We start from the raw sequence: 25,173 nt of genomic DNA, 5'->3' as shown, positions 1-25,173 counted from the left end.
TGTGGTGCCAGGACGCTACCTTGTAGGAGACTGATTCTTTGATTTCTCCAGTGATTATGCCTTTCATGAAATTCAATGAGGCATATTTGGTTTTGAAGTACGGTGACCATCTCTGTTAGCCCATGATCTTTAGTAAGGAGATAGAGTTTTCTGTGCAGCAATTGATGGTGGACAGTATCATATGCCACTGTAATAGCTGCTGCTCCAAATATTTTATGCTTGGAGCCTCCCTGAAGAGTGGAAAGCACTTCGAGTACACTTGGGGATCCCCTGAGCAGCTGGCTAATCCTTTCTATCCAGAAATGATGCAAAGTAAACCCTCGGGTAGTTAAGGAGCATTGTAATCTCTTCCTTTATTTTTCTCTTCTCCAGGCTAAATATATCCAGCTCTTTCAACTATAGGACCTGTTTCCAGACCTAGCACTATCTTGGTTGCTCCTTGGACATGATCCATCTTGTCAATGGCCTTAAAAGGTGGGTAGGCCTTGGGAATTTTTTATCAGTGTCAATTCGACATTGACCTCATAATGATTTTCCTCACACAATTGTTGAGAAACTGAATTAGATAATGGAAATATGGGTTAGCTGCCCTGATGCTTCGGTGACCAAGAAGGCTGAAATATGAATCTTTAGCTTTTTTGAAAAAGGTGATGGGCTCTGTAAAGAGAAGGTGCTGGATGTTAAAACACATTATTTATCCACTTGTTGTTGAAAGGTGCTCATCTTGTTTCTGAGATCAGGCTTTGAGCAGAGTGAATTTGCATTTCAGTTTATCAAAGCTAAGAAAATATTTCTTTTTCATCTTTGACAAACACTTCAATTTAAATTCCTACTTGAAAGTGTTTGGAAAATTACTTTTTCGTTTCTTTGAAAGGCAGGTGCTATTCCCCAAATATTCCAGCGGATGAAAGTTTAATATGAATAGCAGTGTTGCATACTATAGGGGAGGCAGTGGTGTGAATTTTATGGGTTCCATATAGACACTTGAACTTTGAATATGATGCTGTGTACATTCAAGTGTGTCAAACCTACAAAAATGACTGCCAGCTTGGCTCATCTTCCATAGTAACCTGATGTATACCTTTTAATAAATATGCTTCTGTTCTGACTCTCAGAAGATGCAGCAGTCTCATGTTGGATGGCTCTGGTGTGGGCTTGAGCCACATGTGTTCTTGCATTCCCCTTTGTTTACATAACACTGTGTAGGGTGAGCATGTTCACTTTTATGGACAGAACACCTTTCATTCTTACTCCTTTTGAATCCTGAATCTCTTGGAGCTTTTGCTATTGACAATCATATTTAGAGCCAGCCCCAAAGCCCTGAGTCACTGTATTGTTTCCATGGAAACAGACTTGTTCATTATAGTTGGTTTTAGGGGCAGTGAAAATATTAGTAGAAATGCTGCTAGGAGTTGGGCGACTGCCAAAATTATATTGGCAAGAGGGATGGGCAGGATTTCACTGTGTTGAGTGAGGGGCTCATACTTTGTCCTCAGTAACATCAGTAGGCAGTGTTGTGTGAAATTCTTCAGAGATGAGGGAGGGGACAGGAAGAGTGTGTGAGAGAAAATGGCCATCTAATTTCCAGGTACATGTCCTACTCATGCTATTTCAATACATAACTTGTTGCTGTGAAGTCTTAGTCTTTTCTTTGTGTTCTTGTTGCTGGCAAGGGCCAAAATAAGTTACAGGAACATCCAATTATAAGTGTAAAGGCACAATGGGAGATAATAGTGAAGTGAGCCAGCAAGCTGGATGGCATCAGGTGTGTCTGCTGTTTCCAGTTGTTTGTTGGCGAATGGTAATTCCCATGCGCTTCCTATGGTTGCTCATGGAAACAAAATCAAGATAAGCAATTTTATTGTTAAAACCAGCATCAAATCTTAGCTTGGAATCATTTGCTTAAATCTTTTTTGCTCGGTAAAAAAAATTGCTATAGAGTAGGCCCATTGAATTAGTGAGGATCTGGTGAGTCACCTCCTCTATAAATTCCATTGATTCAAATTGGCCTACTCTAGTTGCATTTTACTACACTAAAGTAAGTTGCAGGTAGAATACAATTGAACTTACAGAGGAGCCAACTCACCAAATCCCCAGTGATTCAAAGGCCCTACTCTAGTAGTGACTTAGTACATTAAGCCAGTGGTTCTTAACCTTTGTTACTCAGATGCTTTTGAACTGCAACTCCCAGAAACCCCAGTCAGCACAGCTGGTGGTGAAGGCTTCTGGGAGTTGTAGTCCCAAACTCCGGAGTAACCCAAGGTTAAGAACCAGTGCACTATGCAACAGTATTTAAGCCATTATATCTGCTTGTTATCTTACCCAGCTTTGCAGTTGTCCACATATGATGGGTTCCATAAATGGAATACAGTCCATGCTGGAATGAAAAAAAGACAATACAACTTGATCCCAAAACAGCAACAACAAAACCCAGAAGTCTCTTATATTGCTATTTCCATAAGGCTAACATTGCTGTGTGTCTTACAGATGCTTGTGTTTTGTTGCATGTACCTATTCCAGAAAGGTGTACTTATACCACATCTACACTGCATGTCATAGATGTATTTTTACTCTTCTGTTTATGTGAAATATAAGTATAAAATTAGAGATGTGAAATACAGTGGGGTAGGGCATTTTTCTTCCTGTTACATCTTGGGCTTTTTTATTGTTTTTAAATCAACCTGAAAGAGACAATAGCATTATGGGTTTCCATTCCAAGGAAGTGGTTTTATCCAAAGCATGCAAAAATCTTTATGGGGAATAATTGCAATGTCCTAAATCCAATTTAGCACCAATTACACTTGTTACATGCATTCAAGTCTCTTCCCACTTGTAGTGACCCTAACAGAGCTTTCAAGGTAAGTGAGATATTTAAAGATTGGTTTTACCAGTTCTGCATTCCCAATTTCCATGTCTGAGAGGGAATTTGAACCCAGGCCTCCTCAGTTTCAGTACATTACTCTTACCTACTACACCACATTGGGTGTCTCTGTTTATTTTAGTAGATCTATTGAATTAGTTGGTGGATGGTGAGTCTGTATGTCTGTAAATCCACATGATTTGATGGCTCTATTATAGCTGAAGTTGTCATAGGGCCCCAGTCCCATGTTCACTCCTAATATGTTTTGGCTGCTTATCCAGTGGGATCCCATTGCGAGTGGACATCAGACATTACATTACATTTATTCTCTCCTGCTCTCTTCTGCACGTTCACTTGCCTTTAATTATTACTTGATAGAATCCTCCCTATTTTAATTTTATCTCTGCATTTCCCATTTAAGAAAAAACTGTGGGTTTAAGCTGTATACAAAAATGCAGAAATATGTATAATTGTAATTTTGTGATCCTGTGGTATGACTTAAGATACCCAGTAATGGATAGAATCATGGACTAAGATTCAGGAGATACCTGGCATAGCATCCCTACTCAGCCATAGAAATTCAATAGAGTGGTGGTGCTAGCACTGATGAAATCACTCAGATACCTGAATTATCTTGAAAGTCCTACAGTGTTAAGATTGCTCTTAATACAATACATGAGGCATATATGTTACAATACATAAGGCATATATGCACGGCAGTGGTCTTTAGTTCAGAGTGGAAACATGTGGTATATGGGTCATATGCAGCCCCAAGGCCATTTTTATATCCCTTTCTGAGCTGTCTCATTACTGCCAGAATTGGTTGTTGGTGTTATGAGCTTTTAAGTCACTGACTTATAGTCACTCTAATAGGGCTTTCAAGGTAAGTGGGTTATTTAAGAAGTGGTTTTACCAGTACCACATCATGAAAACCTGGCCACTGCTCTATTTTTTGTCACTCCATCACCCACTGCAGACCCATCTGTTTCATCAGCCATCACATTAAGAGAATGCCTCAAATGTTATAAGGCAATCAGTATAGCTCTACAACCCAAAGGCATCACCCATCCCTGGTCTAATGACTGTTGCTGGGGGTGCTTGCTCGGTAATGCTTTTGTGTTGGAAGCACCTGACACAGACAGGCAAGAGGGCTAAGGCCATTTCTGGGTGAAACAGCATACTTCTCATTCTGTTCACATGTTTATTATAGGAATTTGGTAGCTGAAGATGTTTGACATTTCTCTGTGTCTAGCTGAAAAGCATTCCGTTTTAGGGATACAGTACATGCGTATTCTTGTAGCAAGATGTAGAATGGTCTGCAACTGATTGGTACTCATATTTGCTTTTCATAGTAGGGAAAATCTTGTTTGTGTAAAGTTAGTAGTGGAAGCTAATGATGTCATTAGCTGGCACTGGTAATATTTAACAAAAACTAATTTTAAAAATCCCCTCTTGTTTTAGATTCTGAGGCACCTTAAGACTGCCTTTTGCCCTGGGGAAGCTTTTGAGAGCCTCAGGAAGAGGGTCATCAGCTTCTACTGTATAACTTTACGCGAACAGGATTTTGTCTACTATGAAAATAAATGTGAGTGAGTAATAATCAGCTGCAGCCAAATGAATGGCTCTCTTTGCATCCCACCAAGATTCTGCCCATTATTTGATATATTCTTAGTCAACTTCACACAGCACCAAACTACTCAGCTTTTATTTTCTTGGGGAGCAATGTGCCAGGTGGTCTTCAAAGCTACATCTGGTCTTGGATGGAGATCTTTGTTCATTTCAGAAGCAATCCAGTGGTATTTCCCCAGTGGAAGGATCATCCAAGATGGTGCTGTTGTTGCCTAAGAGATGACTAAATGGGCTCATAGCCATTGCATTCTTCAGTGAGGCTCCTTTTGTATCCCCCTGGATGGAGATGAACTGCAAGCGCACACTTGAAGAACGATATCCTGCAGCCCTTAAAAGTGTAGGACTTTTAAATCCCTAGCCATTATGCATGCTGGTTGGAGCTTGTGAGAGCTGAAAGTCAAAAACATCTGGAGAATCAAAGGTTAAGAACCATTGCTTTAGTTAGCCCACGCTCCTATTTCTGATGCAGTGTCAGATGTTAAGATACCTACCGATTTCCCAGCAGCTTATGATTTCATCTCTCCTAAGCTCTGCATGTGAAGCAAGCAATAGCTCCAATAAAACTGAAATGCACAGCTTGAAGATAAAAAGATGTGCGGGGGTTCAAGAATGGAATGAAAGATAAGAAGCCATGTTGTTGTGGGCCAAACGAGAAGTGATGGGAGATCTGTGAATGGGTTCTTCTTTGATCTAAAATAAGAATAAAATAAAATTCTAAAATAAAATTCATTAATCACTATCTGTGTATATGTGTGTATGCAATTAAGATCAGAGTGCTGGGGGAAAGGGGGGTGTCTTAGACTTTCTGCACTAATTTCCCATTTGCCTCTTTGACCCATTAAAAAAGTCCAGGGATTGGGGACAGATGCACATATCACTCTATTCTTCTATCAGCTTTGTTCACTGACCATGAGGCATGCTTTTTTAAAGGGCATCTGACAATAAGTAATCAGCACCCTAGGTGAAACTATTAAGAGAGGCTGAAAATCAAATTCTATGATTTTCTGCTGGATTGTGTATACTTATCCTGGTGGAGATACCTTTTCAGTGACCAAAAAATTATATGCAACAGAGGTACAGTCTTATATAAATATAATTGCAAACATGTCACTGCATTAATATCCTGTGTGGATATAACATAATTTTTATTGATGTATGACAGAAACTTTCCATAGCTGTCAAGCAAGCTATGGTGCAGTATATGAGAATCTTCTAAAATCAGGCAGTGCTTTGATGACAATGCAGTTTGCTGGTATCTGATATAAGCTGCTTATTTTGCGACAGTTTCCCTTCTTAATGTAGAGTTAAATGAATCTTCATGAGGGGTTTGTTTTCTACTTTAAGTGCATGTTAATATAGTTCATATATTGGTGTACTTTTTAAAAGTGACCCCATGGTGCTATGGTTAAACCGCAGTACTGCTGTCAAGCCTCTGCTCATGACTTGAATTTGATATTAATGGGTTCAGATAGCTGGATCAAAGTTGACTCAGCTTTCCATCCTTCCGAAGTCAGTAAAATGAGTATTCAGTTCACAGGGGAGGAAAGTGTTCCTTGCATAATTTGTAAACCATTCAGAGAGTGCTCTAGCACTATAGGGCAGCATATAGGTTGAAACAACAATATGCTTTGCCTTATAAATGTTTGCCTTATAAAGCTGGCAGGATAACTCAGTTCTTCATCTCCCTCCTCCAAGGTTTCACCCTCCACACCTTGATTCCTGCCATCCTTGTCCAACATGTACTACCATGTTTCCCTGAAAATAAGACAGGGTCTTATATTAATTTTTGCTCCAAATGATGCTCCATATGATGGACAGGAGTGATGTGGGCATTTCGCCACATACCTTCCCCCTTGGAAAGGTGGTTTCATGGGGTAAAACTTACAGTAGTTTACCCTTATGAACAACATAGGAAACACTTAGCAATATTTCAAACAATTTTTCAATACATTCTTCAGTTACACATTTAAATCAATTTTCTATTTACTCTTTTACACAGTATAGACATGCATGTTATTGTTGATTACGATTTTAAAAATATTATCACTCTACCCATTTAAAATACATTAATCAACATTTGCATTACTTATAATTTATTTACTACAATACTGTTACTGTTACTTATATCATTACTTACCATTAATTCATCAGAAAAATTATACTTTTAATTCCTTCTTTTATTTATACATAACTAGACCCATTTATTACATTCTAAGTTACTTATTTCTTCTTTTTCATCGATCAGTCTTCTGGTCTTTGTGACAAAGAGTCAGCCACTACATTTTGAATCCCTTTCACACTCTGGGTTTCGAAATCAAAGTCCTGTAGCAGTAGGGCCCACCTCATTAACTTGCTATTATTCATCCTTATAGTTCTCAGCCACAGAAGTGGGGAATGGTCTGTGCAAAGAACAAAATGTCTTCCCCATATGTATGGCTTGAGCTTCTGTAATGACCATACGATTGCAAGACACTCACATTCGATTGTGGACAGATGTCTCTCACCTGCCTGCAGTTTCTTACTCAGGAACGTCATTGGATGTTGCTCTCCGTTGTCATCCGCCTGGCTCAGCACGGCTCCCAGCTGGATGTTGGTTGTGTCTGTGAAGACGGTGAACTCTCGCTAGAAATCAGGAGCTCTCAGGACAGGACTGGTTATCAATGCAGTCTTCAGCTTCCCAAAGGCCTCCTCGCAGTCACTCGTCCACTGGATCTTTTCAGCATTTCTTTTATGTGTTAAGTCAGATAAACTTCAGCTATCTCAGTGAAGTTTTGTATAAAGTGCCAATAATAGCCAACTAACCCTAAGAAAGATCTGTTTTTTCCTTTGATGTAGGTTTAGGCCACTTACTGATTACTTCAATTTTTGATTCTAGGGGTTCAATTATACCTCCCCCTACTATATGTCCTAAGTATTTTAATTTGGAACTACCCAGCTGGCATTTACTAGCTTTCACTGTTAGCCCAGTCTTGTTTAACCTTTGTAGCACTGTCTCGATATGGTACAGGTGATCTTCCCACGTTTGACTATATATTCCTATATCATTGATGTATGCTACTGTGAATTCCCTAAGCCCTTGTAATGTTTGGTCCACGAGTCTTTGAAATGTCACTGGCACATTTCGCAATCCAAAACTTAAGATACGGAATTCATACAATCCAAAAGGGCTACTGAACACGGTCTTTTCCTGGTCTTTGGGGTCTAGCCCCATTTGCCAGAACCCTTTAGTCAGATCTAAACTCAATATAAACTGATATCCTCCTAGAGTTTCGATTAAATCATCTAACCGGGGCATTGGGTAAGCATCAGGCTTCGTGATGTGGTTTAGTTTTCAATAATCCACGCAAAAGCGGATGCTGCCATCTGGTTTGTCCACTAATACTACTGGGATTGCCCACGGGCTAGATGAAGGAACAATGATTTTTTTCTTTAAGCATTTTGTCTAGTTCCTGGCGAACCTTGGCTACATATGGCCCTGTTACTCTGTAAGGTGTGACAGCTTGTGGAGTGGCATCTCCTGTATCAATTTTGCACACTACTCCCTTTGCTACACCAGTTTGTTTCAGAAGACCTGCTTGTACTTCATCAGCAAGGCTCTCGCTTCATTTTGTCATTCTAGGGATAGCGTGTGACTGATTTCAGCCTCTTCAGGGTTAAATTTGGGTTTGCCCCTCTCTTCCCGATAGGGTAATTCATGTCTTTCATTGTCCGCATCTTTCATGGCATATAAGACGTTTCCTTTTTATAGTAAGGCTTGATCATGTTTACATGGACCACTCTTCGACCTGTTTCTCCCTCCTCCTGAATGATATAATTTACTTCACTCATTTTGGAGATTATTCTAAAAGGACCTGCCCAATTTAATTGCAGTTTATTACCTTTAATAGGTTTTAAAATCAACACTTCATCTCCAGGATTGAATGTTCTCTCTCTGGCCCTTTTATTGTACCATAGCTTTTGCTTCCCTTGCTGGCTCTGCAGGTTTTCTGCTGCTAACTCCAGAGATTGTTTCAAGGAGTTCATTAGGTTATCTATATACTGGATCACTGTCTCAGGATCTTCTCCTTTTTGTTCCTCCCAATTTTGCCGGAGTAAATCTAGGGGTCCCTGCACTTCCTGCCCAAATAACAGTTCAAATGGCCTGAATCCAGTACTTTCTTGGGGTACAGATTGATATGCATACAATAGGTGTTGTAATTTGTGATCCCAGTTATTGGGGTTTTCTGCAGTGTAAGCTCTGATCATACGTATGATGGTTACATTAAATTTCTCCACTAATCCGTTAGTTTGGGGATGATATGGGGATGATGTAATGTGAGTTATGCCACAAAGTTGCCACAGCCTTTTCATTAATCTAGATGTAAATGAGGTTCCCAAATCAGTGACTATCTCAGAAGCGAAGCCCATTCGACACATGTAACTCAGTAAGGCATCTGCCACTGTCTCTGTTTCCATATTTTGTAAGGGAACTGCTTCTGGATATCAGGTGGCATAATCAGTTATAGACAGTATGAATCTGTTTCCCTGTCTGGTAACTTTAGGCAGTGGTCCCACAATGCTTAAGCCTATACGTTGAAAGGGGGTTGAGATAATAGGTAAAGGGCACAATTTGGCTTTAGTTTTATCATTGCCAGTACCCTGCCTTTGACATATGTCACAGCTTTGACAATATAATTTTATCTACTTCCCCATTCCAGGCCAGTAAGAATTCTGAGCTATTTTCTGCTTAGTGCATGTGATCCCCATATGAGCAGCAAAGGTGTCTGTATGTCCCTTTTCTATTATGATTTTCTCTGTATTTTGTAGGGATTATCAGTTTATGAAGACTTTTCCCTCCCCTTTTAGGATTTACTAAGACCTCTCTATATAATAGGCCTTTTCCCACAAAGTACCTTTCAGGGTTCTCAGGGTTTATTGGTCCTTCTCTAACCATCTTAAAGCATGGTTCTAGGATCGAATCTTCTCTTTGTTCCCTTCTAAAAGCATTATCATGAGGATTCCTTATAGCCACTAAATCAGCTGTCTCATCTGCCTCATTTCCTCTTATTATTTCATTAGAGAAATCATATTTTTCCTCAGTGGCTTCCCTTTTTTCTTTCTGGGAACGAGTATATCCCAGATAGGCGGGATATAAAATAAATAAATAAATAAATAAATAAATAAATAAATAAATAAATAAATAAATAAATAAATTGTTACAAGAACCCTCTTAACATGCTCAGAGAGATCCAGCCCTATCAAACATGGGGTAGGAATTTGATCTGCAATGTCTATTTTCCACATTCCATTCCACCCTTGATATTTTATTTGTATTTTAGCCACTGGTAGAGTAATTAACTCTGTCCCAATCTCTTTTAGGGTGAGGCTTTCATTTCTTAAAATATCTTCTTGAGGGATTATATCAGGATGGCACAATGTCACCTGAGAGCATGAGTCTCTTAGAGCCAGATATTTAGCATCATTCACATAAATAACATCCCCAGAACAGTGAAGAAGCTCCTGGTTACTTTCAATATTAAACATCGGAGAACTTTTGCCAAAGGAAGTGATTGTTGTTGTTGTTCCTGGCTCTAGCAGTTATTGGGGTTATGGCACCCATTTCCACTGCCTCAGTGGTTGCTCTCTTTTGTTGTACACAGTACACTTTCTTGGGCTGACTTTTCCCAACTTTTTGCTGACCAATCTTTATTTCTTGAGGTCTGGCATTGGGCAATAAAATGTTCTTTTTCACCGCACCCATAGCAAGTTTTAGGGACTCTTTGTTCAAAATATGGTGACTGGTCCCCCTTCCATTCATAGCTCTTATATTTCTATTGGCTCTGCTCTGAGAGCTTGCCTCTAAAGTGGCTTCCAGTTGCCTGATTGTGCTTGAGGTAATCCCTGGGCTCTTTCTGTCATCCTTACTTTTCCCATCAAATTTCACTTCAGAGAATTTGGGGTTTTTGATATCTGTTATATAGTCAACAGTTTCACTTGTCTCCTGTACATTCTTGGGCTTTTTGTCTCTGACTAAGTACCTCAGTTCTCCTAGTAGAACTGAATAAAATTGTTCTAATCCTATTATATTTTTCATATCTTCTAATGTCTTGACTTTAGCCTGCTCTAGCCATTTCTCCAAGTATCTGACTAGATTTGCCCCCAATTGAGAATATGATTCCTCAAGCTTTTTAATCAGTGCTTGAAATTTCCACCTCAGATGTTCAGCATTGATCCCAAACCTTGAGAAAACCAATTCCCTGTAAGCCTCATAATCTCTGGCTTGATCTAAGGGCATTTGGGCATAAATGTCTGCTAAATCCCCACTTATCTGGGACCTCAATATAACCATATGTTCTGTTTTTATGTTAAAATCTCAACACGCTTGCTCAAAAGTGATTAAGAATGCTTCTGGGCCATCATCCTTCCTAAATTGTGGGAATTTCTTAAGATCTATTTTTCATTTTCATTATTATTGCTGTTATTTTTATTTAGAGATGCCAATTCTAATCTTTTCAGTTCTAATTGATAATCCATGTGTCTCTTTTCTTGTTCTAGTGCCATTTCTCTTTCTTTTAATTCTATTTGTCTGGCTTCTGCCTCAGCCCTAGTTCTTATTTCTAGCTGTAATTCTTTTTATATTGGCACTAAGTGTCTGAGATATATTTAGTATATTGTGGACTGGATCCACTGGTGGCAGTGTAAAAAGAGGCAACACATCCTGAGGGTGAACCTGTGTTTGGGGCGAACAAACAAGGGACACTAGGGGGACGCGACAAAGTGGTGGCAAGCAGTGGGACACAATTAAAAGTCCAGTAAGCCTAAGGGGGAAAAGTGAATTTTCTGAGTCTAAAGGACCTGTTAGTCTGGGACTGTCGAGAAGGAGTGGAAAACCCTCTAGAGTTCTTATTGAAAAGCTTAGAAGGGGCTCCTGATCGCAGACCTGGGGAAAGACTAAGAACAGGAAAAGGCTCTGAGGAAAATTCAGTGGTTTAAGGTTACCTCACACTTTAAGTGAAAAGACCAGTAGGCTAGCTTGAGATCCCAAGCTTTAAGGAGGGAGAACTGAGGTGACAAGTGGAAACCAGGTCATAAATATAGCTAAGGTGCCTGAAACCAACATAGGCTTGAATAAAGTAAATATTTCTGAACAATTTTGGTGTCTGGAGGCAAAAAAGAGAAACAGTGTCTCAGACCAAGGGACCGGCTGGGCTCCAGAAGAAAAATATAGTAACAATCTGTAGCTGCCAACAGAGAGCTACAGAATAACTCTCTCTCTAACACAGAAAAGGAAAAAAAGCACTTTAAACTAAACTAAACGAGGGGAAAAGGTGGCAGTCGAGGTAACTAAACTTCAAGTTTTACCTCATGAAGAGGACGGAAATCTGGAAATATCTGACCAGGAGGATTATGCCTCAGGAGGAGAAGTTGCTTTAACCTCCCAGGAGTTTATAAAGTGGAAATTGGAGGAGGAATTTCACTTAAGGGAATTAGAAATTAAAGCTGGGGAACAGGTTTATTGACCTTTTCGTTGGTATGTAAATCACAGATGTAAATCACAGTTGTTGAAGATCATTCATTAAATTGGATTTGATCACACGTTTACCTGTAGGTGCTTTTATTCACAGTGACCACTTTAACCTTTAGGCAAAATCTGGAGCCAGAATCCCGGAGGCAGTTCATGTCGTTCTGTCAACTCCTGCGACGTTGCTGGAACCAGTTGTATTGGCTCTTGCCTTTCATTTGGACTATTTCAGCAAGGTGGAGAGGGGGGATTTGCTGCTTGGGTAACAGCCTATCCTCCGTATGATTTTACCCAGGCTTCGTGCTCTGGCGAGGACACTCCAGCTCAGAGTACATTACCATAGTCTCTCGAGACTGAAGGATGCCTAAGAAGTCAATCATCTATCTATTCTCTATTCCTTTTAACTCTTTCCTATTCTCTATAACACTCCCACTTTCCAAACTCTGTCTTAACTCTCTCACTTCCATTCCCTCTCTAATTCTCTAACTGTCCCTCTAACTCCCCAACTATTACTCTAACTCCGCCCCTCCTGTCCTATCATAGGATCCTGTACTTGAGCTCCATATGATGGACAGGACATGGGCATTCTGCCACAGCATCATGGCCTCCATGACCTCAGTTGTACGACATGTACACGTGAAGATGAGGTCTCTACAATGTGGTTTCTCACAGTTTTCGACCCACGGACAGATCCTCCCAACAGTCTTTTAAGAGTTACTCCTGAACTCGCCTCACAACTCCAGTGGTGGTGCTTCGTCCCAAATCTCTCTATGGGATATCCTTTCCAGCAACCACGTCCTCAAATACAGGTCACAACTGACACCAGCATTGTGGTTCTCTCAAAATACTCGCCAGCTGGTCCCACAGGGAACATTCACTCCACATCAACAAGTTTGAACTATTAGCAGTAATAAAGACATGCAAAGCATTCAGAAATGTTCTAGCTGGCAAGGTGGTTCAGATTGCCACCGACAACACAACAGCCATGTACTATATTCTCAGACAAGGAGGCACACACTCCCCAAGCCTCCTCTATTTGGCGGTCGACCTATGGGAATGCTGTCTTTCACACCACATCTGCCTCACAGCTCTGCACATTCAGGCCAGGACAGTGACCTAGCCAACTCTCTCAGCCACACAAACTCAGAACCCCATGAGTGGAAATTAGATGAAACAATTTTCCTCCACCTGTGCAAAAGATGGGGAAAACTAACTCTACACCTTTTTGCCTCTCGCAAGAATTGGAAATGGAAGCGCTATTGCTCCCGTACTGGGATCGGGAAACACTCCCAAGGAGACATGTTCATTGGCCACTGGCCCAAGACCCTCACATACCTCTTCCCATCATTCCCTCTCCTCCACAGGGTAATTGTCTGAATACAATAGGACAAACCCAACACCATTCTCATTGCTCCTTGGTGGCTGAGACAGCCCTGGTTCCCAGTGCTACACCACCTGTCCTCTGATGTCTATCACTTTCCCCACCTACCACACCTCCTCAAACGGAACAACTCCCAGATCCTTCATCCCAACTTACCTGCTCTGCACCTGGCAGCATGGAGTATTCTCCCTCCATGATGGATGTTCTCTGTCAGGCAAAGAAACCCTCAACTACAAAAGCTTACCTGTATAAATGGAAAAAAAAATCAATCTTTTACTGCAGCTCTTTCCCTTCCTGCCATCAACTTATCTCTCTCCACGGTTCTCTGATATTTGCTCCATCTCAAATCTTCTGGTCTTTCTCTCTCATCTGTTAGAGTCTATCTCTCGGCAGTCATCTCGTACCAACCACCGACCTTTCCAGCAGCTCAATTTTTCAGACATCCCATGCTCAAGTGCTTTCTTAAGGGATTGTCACACACTTACCCAGATGTTCACCTGCCCTCTCCACAATGGTCCTTGACCTTAGTCTTGTGACAACTCACTAAATCTCTGTTCGAACCACTAGCCTCAGCGGATCTCTGTCTACTTTCCTTCAAAATGGCTTTTCTCATTGCAATTACTTCAACTTGCTGAGCAAACGGCCTTGCGGCCCTATGCCATGATTACCCTTATATACAATTCTATCCTGATAAAGTAAAGCTGTTCCTCAATGTCTCCTTCCTCCCTAAAGTGGTTCTCAGTTTCATCTCTCTCAACCATTGGTCCTCCCATCTTTCTTTCCGTCACCATCTACAACCCATGAATGACTTTTTTATACTTTGGAAGTGAGGAGGGCCCTCTCCTTTTATTTGTCATGTACGCAACCCTTTCGACGTTCCCCACACATTTTTGTCAGTCATCAACTTCCTAACAAAGGCCTACAAGTCACCTCCCAGACGATTTCTCGTTTTGTTGCGTCTACTATTTGGCTTGCATACCAGCTTGCTCGACAGCCGGTCCTTCAAGCTATTTGCCCTCATTCCACCAGGGCATTGGCAGCCTCTACAGCATTCCTACGTGGTGTGCCTCTCCCCGACATCTGTGCCTCGGCTATGTGGGCACAACCATCTACCTTTGTATGACATTATAGACTAGATGTTCAACAAGTCTGATGTGGCATTCGGATGTGCTGTTTTGGCTTCTGTCTTGGCGTGACACCCTGCCTCTAGGTAAGACAGCTAGCTAGTCCCCCACAGTGTGATTCACAGAGACCATGAAGAAGAACGGCAGTTTACTCACCTGGAATTGGAGTTCTTCAAGTGAACCTCTGTGATTCACACATCCCATCCAACCTCCCTTCTGTCATGCCATACAATATTTTTTTCCCTTGCAGTGGTTGACACAACTGAAGGGAGAGTCCTGGCGCCAAGGTACTTATACTGAGGGGGAGGGGTCTATTATAATATGTTTTTTGCTACTGAAAAAGCTCTAGAATAGGCACGGATCACCCACAGTGTGAATCATAGAGGTCTACTCAAAGAACTACAATTACAGGTGAGTAACCTGCCAGTTGTCCAGAAGCCACTTAGATATGTGAGATCTTGATAGTTACAGTGTTACACTTCACCTTCCACTTGACCAGGAGGAAGATGATTAAAACTAGGACTTTACACCTGTCTGCAACACATATGAAAAGCCTACTTTAGTCAAAATCTTAGGAGTAAACTAAGAAGAACTATGCTAAAATTAGAACTTCTAGAACTGGAACTTGAGGAGACCTAGTGGTACATTGAGAGATTTTGGCTGGAATAAAGACAAGGTCATAAATTGTGGGATAAGCCAGCAGATCTCAGTTGTTCTGCCCTATCTGTCTGACAAAGCATATTCAGATTGTAAATGAATGTTGCTAGTTGGGAGGATCCTGCAGTGGGCAGCTGATTTCCTAAAGCCACAGAGGGAAAGAGCAAGCTATTGGAAGTGACAGATTCCTTTCTTTTCCATGTCAGCACCAAAAAACTAGCTGATGTACAGGCAATGGTGCATAATAACTAAAAGCATATGACCTTTAAATTTCTTCACAGTTCAGGGCAAAAGATATCCTGTGCATTACCTTCTCCCATATGACATTTCTCACTGATAGAGATTGTCTGTAGCCATCCATGTGCAAGGTCCAGACCTGTATGTGGTTGGGGCAAGAGGGAGGTCTTTGTTGCACCAAAACTTTGGAGCTCAGGAAAAGTTTGGCTTGGCCTACTGCCACAACAAATTAAGCTCTTTCTATAGAGAGAGAGGCATTTGGCCTTTACTGGCTGCTTTTTATTGCTTGCTTTTCATAATTTTATGTGAGCCTCCTGCTTCTTATTCTGTTTTTTTATTGTGTGCTTTTGGTGTGTTTTACTGCAGCTTTAAAAATTGTTTTATTACTGGTTGATTTCTTTGTCGATTTGAATGCATTGTTGTAAGCCACCTTGAATTAATGGGAAAGCCTTTGCCTAGGAGTCTTGAGAATTGCTGTCAGCCAGAGTAGACAATACTAGGATAAAGGGCTAAATAGTTTCACCTGGTGTAGAAAGGCACGCTGTGTTCCTGGTTGGGTGTATGTAGTGGATTGTACATTGAGACAAAAATGTGAGCTTTTTAAACACGGAATGGCACTTTCAGGGGTTCTGTATTTGAGAAAGGAGTTGTGAAATTTTGATGCTGATCTGGTGACCTAGCTGTAATCCGAATGGAAGATGTACAGTGAGCAACTGTAGGAGCTTTGTAAGCCAGAGTGTTTCTAGGCCAGAGTGTTTTTAGCCTCATCTGTCTGTTGGCACAGCTTAACCTAACTTTTTTGAGCTGTGATTCACAGAATTCCCCCAGTCAGTGATACTACACATCAGCTGGGGAAGGCTATGAGTCTCCGCTCCCTCCCACCTCCAACCCCCCCCCCCCCAAACTACCTTTCTCAGGCTTTGCCTTTTGGTGATATCCTGTGAAATTAGAGCTCCAGTTCTCTCTACCCACATGTGGGGCTGCCATACAAAAATATGTATTTGAAGGTAAGTGCACAAAACATTCTAGAGGCAGGAACGGTAGTTACTCTGCAGAGCAGTGTTCCTTTAATGCAATAAAACGATCTGTAAACTTACGTTCGCATTGCATTTCTAATAACATTTTAAAGAAATAGTTTTAATAGAAATTTTTAAGAAAGGAAATATTTTTAAATAAACTTGATATAATTTATTTTAAAAAATTAAGCACTTACACTTTGTGCAGCTAGCACTTATATACCTTGTGTACTTATGATCTCTGTAAAAATATGGATAATAAGTTCCTTGAGAAAGGAGAAGTTTGTTTGTACTGTTTTGCAGAACTTGATATACTGGTAACACTGTATAACTTCAAGTCTTAATCTTACATTTGGAAAGTCTACAAAGTGACTAGTGTCAGACATACGTAGCTTTGAGGTCTAGCTTCAGAAATGTCCTCAGTCAGGTTGGGCTATCAACTAGCCATCCAGGTAAGTTTGAGTTAAACCTGTCATGTTACTTCGTGGCAACATCTGTTCCTTCTCTTTCAGTGTCTTGTTTATACATTCCTCACAGAGGAAAATGTCTGATACTATAGAACAGTCATTGAAGCTGGACTAAATCCTGATAAATAAAAAAACATGAATGCTTCAAACCAGCCTCTGGGCCCATGAAAAGCAGTCCTTTTTTGGCCCTTATATAACAGGCACAGATAGGACCAGCCTATTTTCTCTTTCCCCCCACCCCTCCCCAGGCATGCCACTGTCTGCCAACAGCAGAATCCTCTCCTGGGAGAAATAACCAGGAACTTTGTGCCTTTCCAGTCCCGTTAGGAATTTTAATATGCTAAAGCCACGGGAGCTTTCGAGGTTGAACAGTCCCTGCATACTAACATTGCTGCTTCCTGAAGCTGCATAGCATATAGAAAGGTTGTTGGCTTAAAAAAGAAAAGAAAAGAAATCCTCTTGCTTTGTGGTCTATCAGATGCTCTTCTTGTTCTGCCATCCAGAGATGGTGGTGTAGAGACTTAATGTGGGCAGTAAAGGAATGAAGAGGTGCCTGTTCAGGGTTGTGAGCAGTGTGTGTGTGTGTGTGTGTGTGTGTGTGTGTGTGTGTGTGTGTGTGTGTGTGTGTGTGTGTGTGTGTGTGTGTGTGTGTGAGAGAGAGAGAGAGAGAGAGAGAGAGAGAGAGAGAGAGAGAGAGAGAATTGGTGAAGCAAAAAAGTCCAGGTGTTTTAGGACTGCTGAGAGTAGCTGTTATGGATCAAAGTCTGTGCACGAGTTTCGTTTTGTGGGTACAAGAAGCTTTCTACATGAAGGATGAGATGCAAAATGGAAAACAACTGTCCAGGACAAACATTCTTGAGGGCCAGATTGTAGCAGGGACAGTTTAAAAATATTTTGGTAAATTAATCTGGGATTTGCTTGGCATTTGCTGTCAGCATTTTATGTTCATATTCTAAAGCTCAACAGCCCAATCCTGTGAGCTCTTCCTGCTGCTGTGTAAATAGCAATTTCTCATGGTAACAGCCAAAGCATCTTCTCTTTTGGAAGTGGGACACAGGTGTGTCCAATTCCATGCCATTCTATCAGTACTGTATATTCTGTTTGTGCTACTTTGTGGACCACTGGAAAGAAGTGACAACTGGGCTATCATAGGGTTCTTAGAATTTTTATAAATGACTTGAATTAGGAAGTGGAGAGAATGCTCATCAAATTTGCCAATGATGCCAAACTGAGATAGATAAGTACTCCAGAAGACAGAATCAGGATTCAGGATGACCTAAGCAGATTGGTGAACTAGGCCAAAGCTAACAAAAGGAGTTTCAACAGAAAATGGTAAAGTCCTGCATTTAGGTAGCCGAAAATAGATGCTACTATAAGATGGATGACAGTTGGCCTGGCAGTCTTACATGTAAAAAGGATCTAGGGGTCTTAGTAAACCACAGTACTTTAAGATAAGTAAACTATGTAATGCAGCATTTCCCAGCCTAGGGTCCCCAGGTGTTCTTGGACTGCAACTCCCAGAAAACCTGGCCAGCACAGCTGGTGGTAAAGCCTTTTAGGAATTGCAGTCCAAGAACATCTGGTTGGGAACCACTGGTGTAATGGATAGCTCAGTGGTTTAGGCATCTGGCTGGAGAGTCAGAGCTTGCTAGTTTTGATTCCCCACTGTGCTTCCGTGCAGGGGCTAGATTCAATCAATATGGTTCCTTCCAGCCCTCTATTATTATTATTATTATTATTATTATTATTATTATTATTATTATTATTATTATTATTATTATTATTATTATTATTATTATTATTATTATTATTATTATTATTATTATTATTATTATTATTATTATTATTATAGAAAGATACTGACAAACTGAAATGTGTCCAGAGGAGGGTGCCCAGAATAGTCAAAGTTCTGGAAACCAAGTCCTATGAAGAATGGTTGAGAGAGCTTGTTATGTTTAGCCTGGGAAAGAGAAGACTGAGAGGCAGTAGGAGAACCATCTTCAAATATTTGAAAGGCTTTCACATAGAAGAAGAGGCAATATTATTTTTTGTATCTCCAGAGCGTAGGACCTGAAGTAATGGATTCAAAATTATGGGAAAAGAGATTTTGCTTAAACAGTAGGAATAACTTCTTGACAGTAAAGGCTTGTTCAACTGTGAAATGAACTACCTCAGAGGGTGCTGGACTGTCCTTCATCGGATATTTTTAAACAGGTTAAATGGCCACCTATAAGGGATGTTTTAGCTGTGGATTTCGTGCTTTGGCAGGAAGTTGGACATGATGATCCTTGAGAATCCCTTAAAGCTCTACCTTTCTATAATGATAATTGTCAGGCGTCCTGCAGGTGGTCCCAGCTTTGCAACTATCATCAGGACAATTGTGTACAAGAGAAAAAAAATTGGATTAAACCTCCTCTGTCTCAACTACAATCCTGATCTGTCCCTAGTGGTATTTATGCTTAAAGCAAAATATTATGCAAATTCAGGTGACATGTTTTGCATCATGTGTTATTTGATCTGGATGGATCATAGGGCAGAACACTTGTGGCAGGTTCTCTTCTTGATCAACCCAGAGTGCAGGATATGCCACAATGGGCTGAAGTTGCAGGAAGCCAGATTTTGGATCAATATCAGGAAAAACATCCTAACAGTTAGAGCAGTATAGCAATGGAACCAGTTACTTTGAGAGGTGTGAGTAGTGCTCCAACACTGGAGGCATTCAAAAGAAATTTAGACAACCACCTGGAAGATATCCTTTGAATTGTATTTCTGCATTGAGCAGGGGGTTGGACTTGATGGCCTCATAGGCCACTTCCAGCTGCATGATTCTATGATTCTATGACAGGTATTGTATCACTGACTACAGCTGTTGTTCTTAGGATCAGATTTCATTGCCACAGGAAGGATCCAGACTTTAAAGCAGACTGACCTTAGGGTGTTCTAAGCATAAAATATGGAGATGAACATGTATGCTGGCTTAAACACTTTGGAAGTAAAGTAGGACAAAATACAATACAGTGGTGCCTTGAGTTGTAAACTTAATTCGTTCTGGGATGATGGTTGTAACTCAAGTTGGTTGTAACTCAAAGCACCATTTCCCATAGGAATAAATTGAAACGTGATTAATCTGTTCCGACCATTTTTAAACGTTTAAAAAAGGGCAGGAAAGGAGGGAGGGAACAATGGGGGAAAGAGGAAAGAAAGGGAGAGTTTGGAGTCTAAAACAAAAAACAAAGCCCCATTCCAGCAGGGACTAAAAACAGGAACTAATGCAAAAGCAGTTAAGATGACTGTAGCTCGAATTGGTTGCAAATCAAGACAGTTGTAAGTCGAGGCACCACTGTACAACAATGGATGATACTGTTTTGCACATAAGAACTGAACAACATTTCGTGTGAGGTCCTTATTTAGCATAGAGTCTTCCAGGACCAGGAAACTGGTGTTTCTTACAGGCTGCTGAAGCATATAGCTAACTACCTGGAGAAGGACACACAAAGACAGCAGTGAAAAGCACAGTAGAAGGCACCTGAGTACATCTAGCAGTCCATTCTTTAACAGTTCATAGATTGTACTTTGAGGACAAAAACAGATGGAGAAAAACCCATACATGTGTACTGATGAGCCCAAGCTGTTGTATGCAAGATTTTTTTTATTTTTGAACATAAAATTCAAGATTTTTTAATTGTTGAACATAAAGCCAGGAAGGTTACAATTAGAGATGGGGATATTTGTATACAAACAGTATACAAATACAGTATTTGTATACAGCTGGACCTCACAAGGGTCTGACCCCTGGGACCAGACCATCCACTCACATGTCTTGTTGCGGTGCCAGTCCCGTTCATTCTTCCAATGGTGCCAGAGCTCCTCTCTCTTCCTACTCAGCTGGCCTCTCCAGGCTGCTGCGTGGCCGGCCGAGTGGGAAGAGAGAGAGGAGCTCCGGGCACCATTGGAAGGACAAGCAGGACCAGTGCCACAGCAAGATGTTTGAGTGGATGATCTGGTCCTGGAGGCTGGGCCCTTGTGAGGTCCAGGTTCGCGGGGATAGTCATATTCGTATATGAATATGCCCATCTCTAGTTACAACCAATGTAACAGTGGATTTATTAGTAATTCCAAGAAAGTCCTGCTATAGCAGTGATAAGTTACCCCAGAAAACTTTTAGGATATGGGTTTGGCCAGTAGATATTCCATTGATGTGTATTTGGACAGCAGTGTTAGGTTTCAGGCAGTCAAATACCTGTTGTTCACCTCTCCCTTGATACTTTCTTGAGCTCTTTCTGTTCATGATCCCCAAAGGAATTATTTATCAATGTGGAATTTTTGGATTTTTTTTTTAATTGTGAAGACCTATATTGTGCTCTCTAGAAGACACAGGGTGATTTTTACATGTTTTGAGGTGCAAGCAGTTTCTTGTGCAAGCAGTTACATCTTCAGATTTTTTAAAATTATTTTTAACTGGGTCACTAGAAGGTGCAAAGGGGCTTTTCCGATTAATCTCCCCCCTTTTTTTTATTTAAACCAGTTCTTCTGTTAACAAAAAACAATTGTAGCAATCTTAGCATAAAGATATATGTATGCTAATCATATTCTTTAGCCTTGTCCCCTTGAGAGTGTGGCCCTTGGGCTGCCATCGAACCTTTAAAAAAAGCCCTTAGCCCTGTAGAGATTGCCCACCCATGATCTGTACCTGGATCATTCTCTGGTGCGAGGAACCCACAAGGAAGGTGCTTGTGCCTGTTGCCATCCAGAATACCTTAAAACTTTGCAAAGAGGCTTCATCTTCTGGCCTCTTTTGCAGGTTTCCTTCTCTGCCACAATCAGAACAGAGTTGTCTCTGGAACCATGAATGTCAGGGTTCTTCCCTCTCTTTTGTTATTATTTACAAATTTTATATTCTTCACAGATCTTGCCTTTTAAAACGGTCTTCCCTCACACTTTTGTGTTATTTTCCATTTTGGGGTTGGTGGGGAAAGAGGGATCTGCCTGGGAAAGAGAAGGGAGGGGAGAAGCTTCTTTAGGGCATAGGATGACCATGGAATCACAGAGGGGCATTATGTTGTGTTGGCCCACTAAACAAGACCTGCTCAGAGGGTTGTGCAAGGACATCACTTACGTTAGCCTTTCGAGTCCCTCAAATGAAATAGTGAATCCCTGTAGCATGTTGAGTCATTAAACAGCCATTTTGGTGCCCTTTTTAGTACTGATTCTAATGGGATTCAAGAACCTGGGCAGTGCCAGAGATGGAGCAGAGGAAAGGAAATCTTTCAGTCCTAGCATGGTATCACTTGTGGAGTTTTGTACTTGTGGAACCCTTCAAATGAAACATAAAAGGCCTCAAAAAAGGGATGGGGTTTGGTTGTCTAAGAAAGCCTTTTGAAAGCTCTTCTGGCAGCCACTATTTTGAGGGCAATATTTTCCATGCTGCTACAGCTGCTGTACCTTTTCATCACTACATTATTGGGCATTTCTTGTTTTGTCAAAAATATCCCATCTCCCCCACAAGCCCCTTGCTTTATTAAAAATATCTCTCTTAATGCACTAGGCAGTAATTCATGTGAAGGGATTAAGATATTCTCTGTGAGGAGGGAAGCCAAACAAATTCTTCTTCCAGGAAAGAACAGTCTTAGAAAAGACAAGATGACCCTTTTCTCACTTGTTTGACAAAAGGAGAGAAAGCCTTTTGGAGGCCAGAGCTACTTGTCTGCGTCACTCAGAAGGAGCATGTTCCTCAAAGGCTAGTGTCCAAGGAGCAAAAGGCCACATGCCACAAAGCATCTTATTACCAGAGAACCTGGTTAATTTAAGGATGGGTGAACTATCTAGTAAAAAAATATATAATTAGAAAACCTTTTTCCTTACCCAGAGATTTAAAAGTCTGCCACTTTAAATATGCTTCCCATATTTGCACTGCCCCAGATTTCATACTTGGAGCACATTTTGAAATGTATCAGATTCATCTATAGTTTGTCTGATTTCCATCATGGATTCCAAACAGTCTTGAGGTTGTAGAATATCAAATATTGTGGTTTTCATATTCAGTTTTAAATTTACCCCACCTTTCTCCTAAAAAAAGGACCCAAAGTGGCTTACATCATTATAGTATGGAAAGCCGAAAAAAATTAGTTGTTCAGATATTTAAGAAGAATTAAATAAACATTATATTAAAAATATTAGAGAAAACATTACTAAAACAAATTCAAAGAGAAAGTAGTCTTCTGGGAATCTTATATTCAACCAGCTTACTCTCTTTTGTTACAGATAACTAAGAGGACCAGTGCAGAAGAATCTTCATGAAGGTGACCAGCCATGCAATGTTCTTGGAAGGCTGTCCTCCTACTTGCTTTGGCTTCCATTGCTATCCAGTACACAGCCATCCGCACCTTCACAACCAAATCCTTCCACAGCTGCCCTGTACCTAATCCAATGAACTGCAGCCTGAATCAAGAGACTGAATCAGCAGACAGACTTTGTGATGAAAGCCCCACCCTCCCTTATAACATTTCCAAGAAGACGCATGTTCTGATCCTGGCCACTACCAGAAGTGGTTCTTCTTTTGTTGGGCAGCTCTTTAATCAGCACTTCGATGTCTTCTATTTATTTGAGCCTCTCTACCATGTCCAGATCACCTTGTTCCCAAAGCTAACACAGGCCAAGGTCTTTGCGGATCGACGGATCATGCTGGGGGCTGGCAGAGATTTGCTGAGGAGTCTTTATGAGTGTGATCTTTATTTCTTGGAAAATTATATCAAACCTCAGCCAGTGAACCACACCACGGACAGGCTTTTCCGAAGGGGAGCCAGCAAAGCTCTGTGCTCCCCTCCAGTTTGTGAGACCTTGACACCCATTGATATTCCCCTGGAAGAAGGGGACTGTGTGAAAAAATGTGGCACTTTGAACCTGACTCTGGCCACTGAGTCATGCAAAGATCATGGGCATGTTGCTATCAAAACAGTGCGGGTGCCCGAGGTCAATGATCTCCGAGGTCTGGTGGATGATCCCAGGCTCAACCTGAAGATTATACAACTGGTGAGAGACCCTAGGGGGATCCTGGCTTCAAGGACAGAGACATTCAGAGACACTTACAGACTTTGGCGGATCTGGGATGGAACAGGTAGGAAACCGTATAACCTGGAAGTGTCACAGCTCACCACTGTCTGTGAGGACTTTTTGAACTCTGTTTCCACTGGACTGAGCCGGCCTCCCTGGCTCAAGGGCAAATATATGCTGGTGAGATATGAAGACCTGGCCAGGAACCCCTTAAAAAAAACTGAAGAGATATATGAGTTCCTTGGTATCCCAATGGACAGCAATGTGGAACGATGGATACAGAATAACACAAGAGGGGACAGATCTGCAGCCAAACACAAGTATGGGACTGTCCGAAATTCAGCAGCAACTGCAGAGAAGTGGCGGTTCCGCCTCTCCTATGAAATTGTGGCATTTGTGCAGAATGCATGCGAGCAGGTGTTGGTACAGCTGGGTTACAAACTGGTGTCCTCTGAGAAGGAATTAAAGAACCTCTCCATCAGTCTGGTGGAAGAAAGGGACTTTCTGCCTTTCTGGTAATGCAGACATTAAGGGCTCGTGTTGTAATTCTGAGACGAGCTGTTTGTAATTGTTGCCTTACTTTCCTCCCTTCCCTGCTACTCTCTGAAATTTGCACTAATTCTTGAATGGGAGTGTCAAAAAAGCGTTAACAAGGAGAAGGTGCCTCCCCGCAGACCATTATAATGGATTATAAGAATCGGGTCTCTTAAAAGCAAGAGCTAAAACAAATAAACTGTGGACAGGTAGTAATGTTTACAACTTACACACACTTAACAATGTATAAAAGGAAAAAAAAAGTAACCTTCAGGCTTTCCCCATTGAAGGGCACCTGAGGGATTGTACTTTTTGCACTGTTTACTTTTACAATGTAAGAGGTAAATATAAATATATATATATATAAATATATATGTCTAATTTATGAATAGTGTTGTCACTTCCCACCTAACTCTTTCTGAATAAGAGCTGGTTTTACTGTTAGCTGAATGTGGAATAATCTCCTTGTTTTTAATCTTGTTTTGATATGTCTGAGTCATGTTATCAGGCTGGTCGCTGATCCATGGTTTGTTTAGTAACACCTATGACATTTCTTTGTGCCAAAAAGGAAAACAAAAACAAAAACAAAAGAAAAGATAGTGGTTTGCTGAACAGCAACAACAAAACCTTAATGCTTTATCTTTGTGTTTTCGGCAAATAAAGAATTCAATAAAATCAATTGTTCCTGGAGGGTAAAATTCACCAGGCCAAGCTCAA

The 25,173-nt window shown here is 40.9% G+C and overlaps 2 protein-coding genes across 8 annotated transcripts in view; one reads left to right on the top strand and one right to left on the bottom strand.

Annotated features, from left to right (window-relative positions):
- Positions 1–10,763, bottom strand: part of LOC144587289 (uncharacterized) — a 32,120-nt gene extending 21,357 nt beyond the window's left edge. The window contains exons 1-3 of the mRNA XM_078387368.1: positions 10,125–10,763; positions 6,994–7,111; positions 2,323–2,377 (exon numbers count right to left, since the gene is read on the bottom strand). Of these exons, the coding sequence (XP_078243494.1) occupies positions 2,323–2,377; positions 6,994–7,111; positions 10,125–10,763 (812 nt within the window). The remainder of the gene's footprint in view (positions 1–2,322; positions 2,378–6,993; positions 7,112–10,124) is intronic.
- The window catches only part of CHST1 (carbohydrate sulfotransferase 1), a 40,831-nt gene extending 15,658 nt beyond the window's left edge, over positions 1–25,173 (top strand). For 3 of the 7 annotated variants that reach the window (XM_020800111.3, XM_020800121.3, XM_020800130.3), the window contains exons 2-3: positions 373–474; positions 23,134–25,173. In XM_020800111.3, coding sequence (XP_020655770.1) covers positions 23,182–24,441 — 1,260 coding nt within the window. In that variant the 5' untranslated portion in view covers positions 373–474; positions 23,134–23,181 and the 3' untranslated portion in view covers positions 24,442–25,173. Of the gene's footprint in view, positions 1–372; positions 475–2,326; positions 4,293–4,321; positions 4,446–23,133 lie in introns of those variants that run through there. The other 4 variants (XM_020800094.3, XM_020800102.3, XM_020800138.3 and 1 more) reach the window with 3 other exon arrangements.

The sequence above is a fragment of the Pogona vitticeps genome, chromosome 1 (assembly GCF_051106095.1).
Source record: "Pogona vitticeps strain Pit_001003342236 chromosome 1, PviZW2.1, whole genome shotgun sequence".
Classification (NCBI taxonomy): Eukaryota; Metazoa; Chordata; class Lepidosauria; order Squamata; family Agamidae; genus Pogona; species Pogona vitticeps.
Note: the sequence above shows the minus strand (reverse complement) of the source record. Positions and strands in the feature narration are given on the sequence as shown.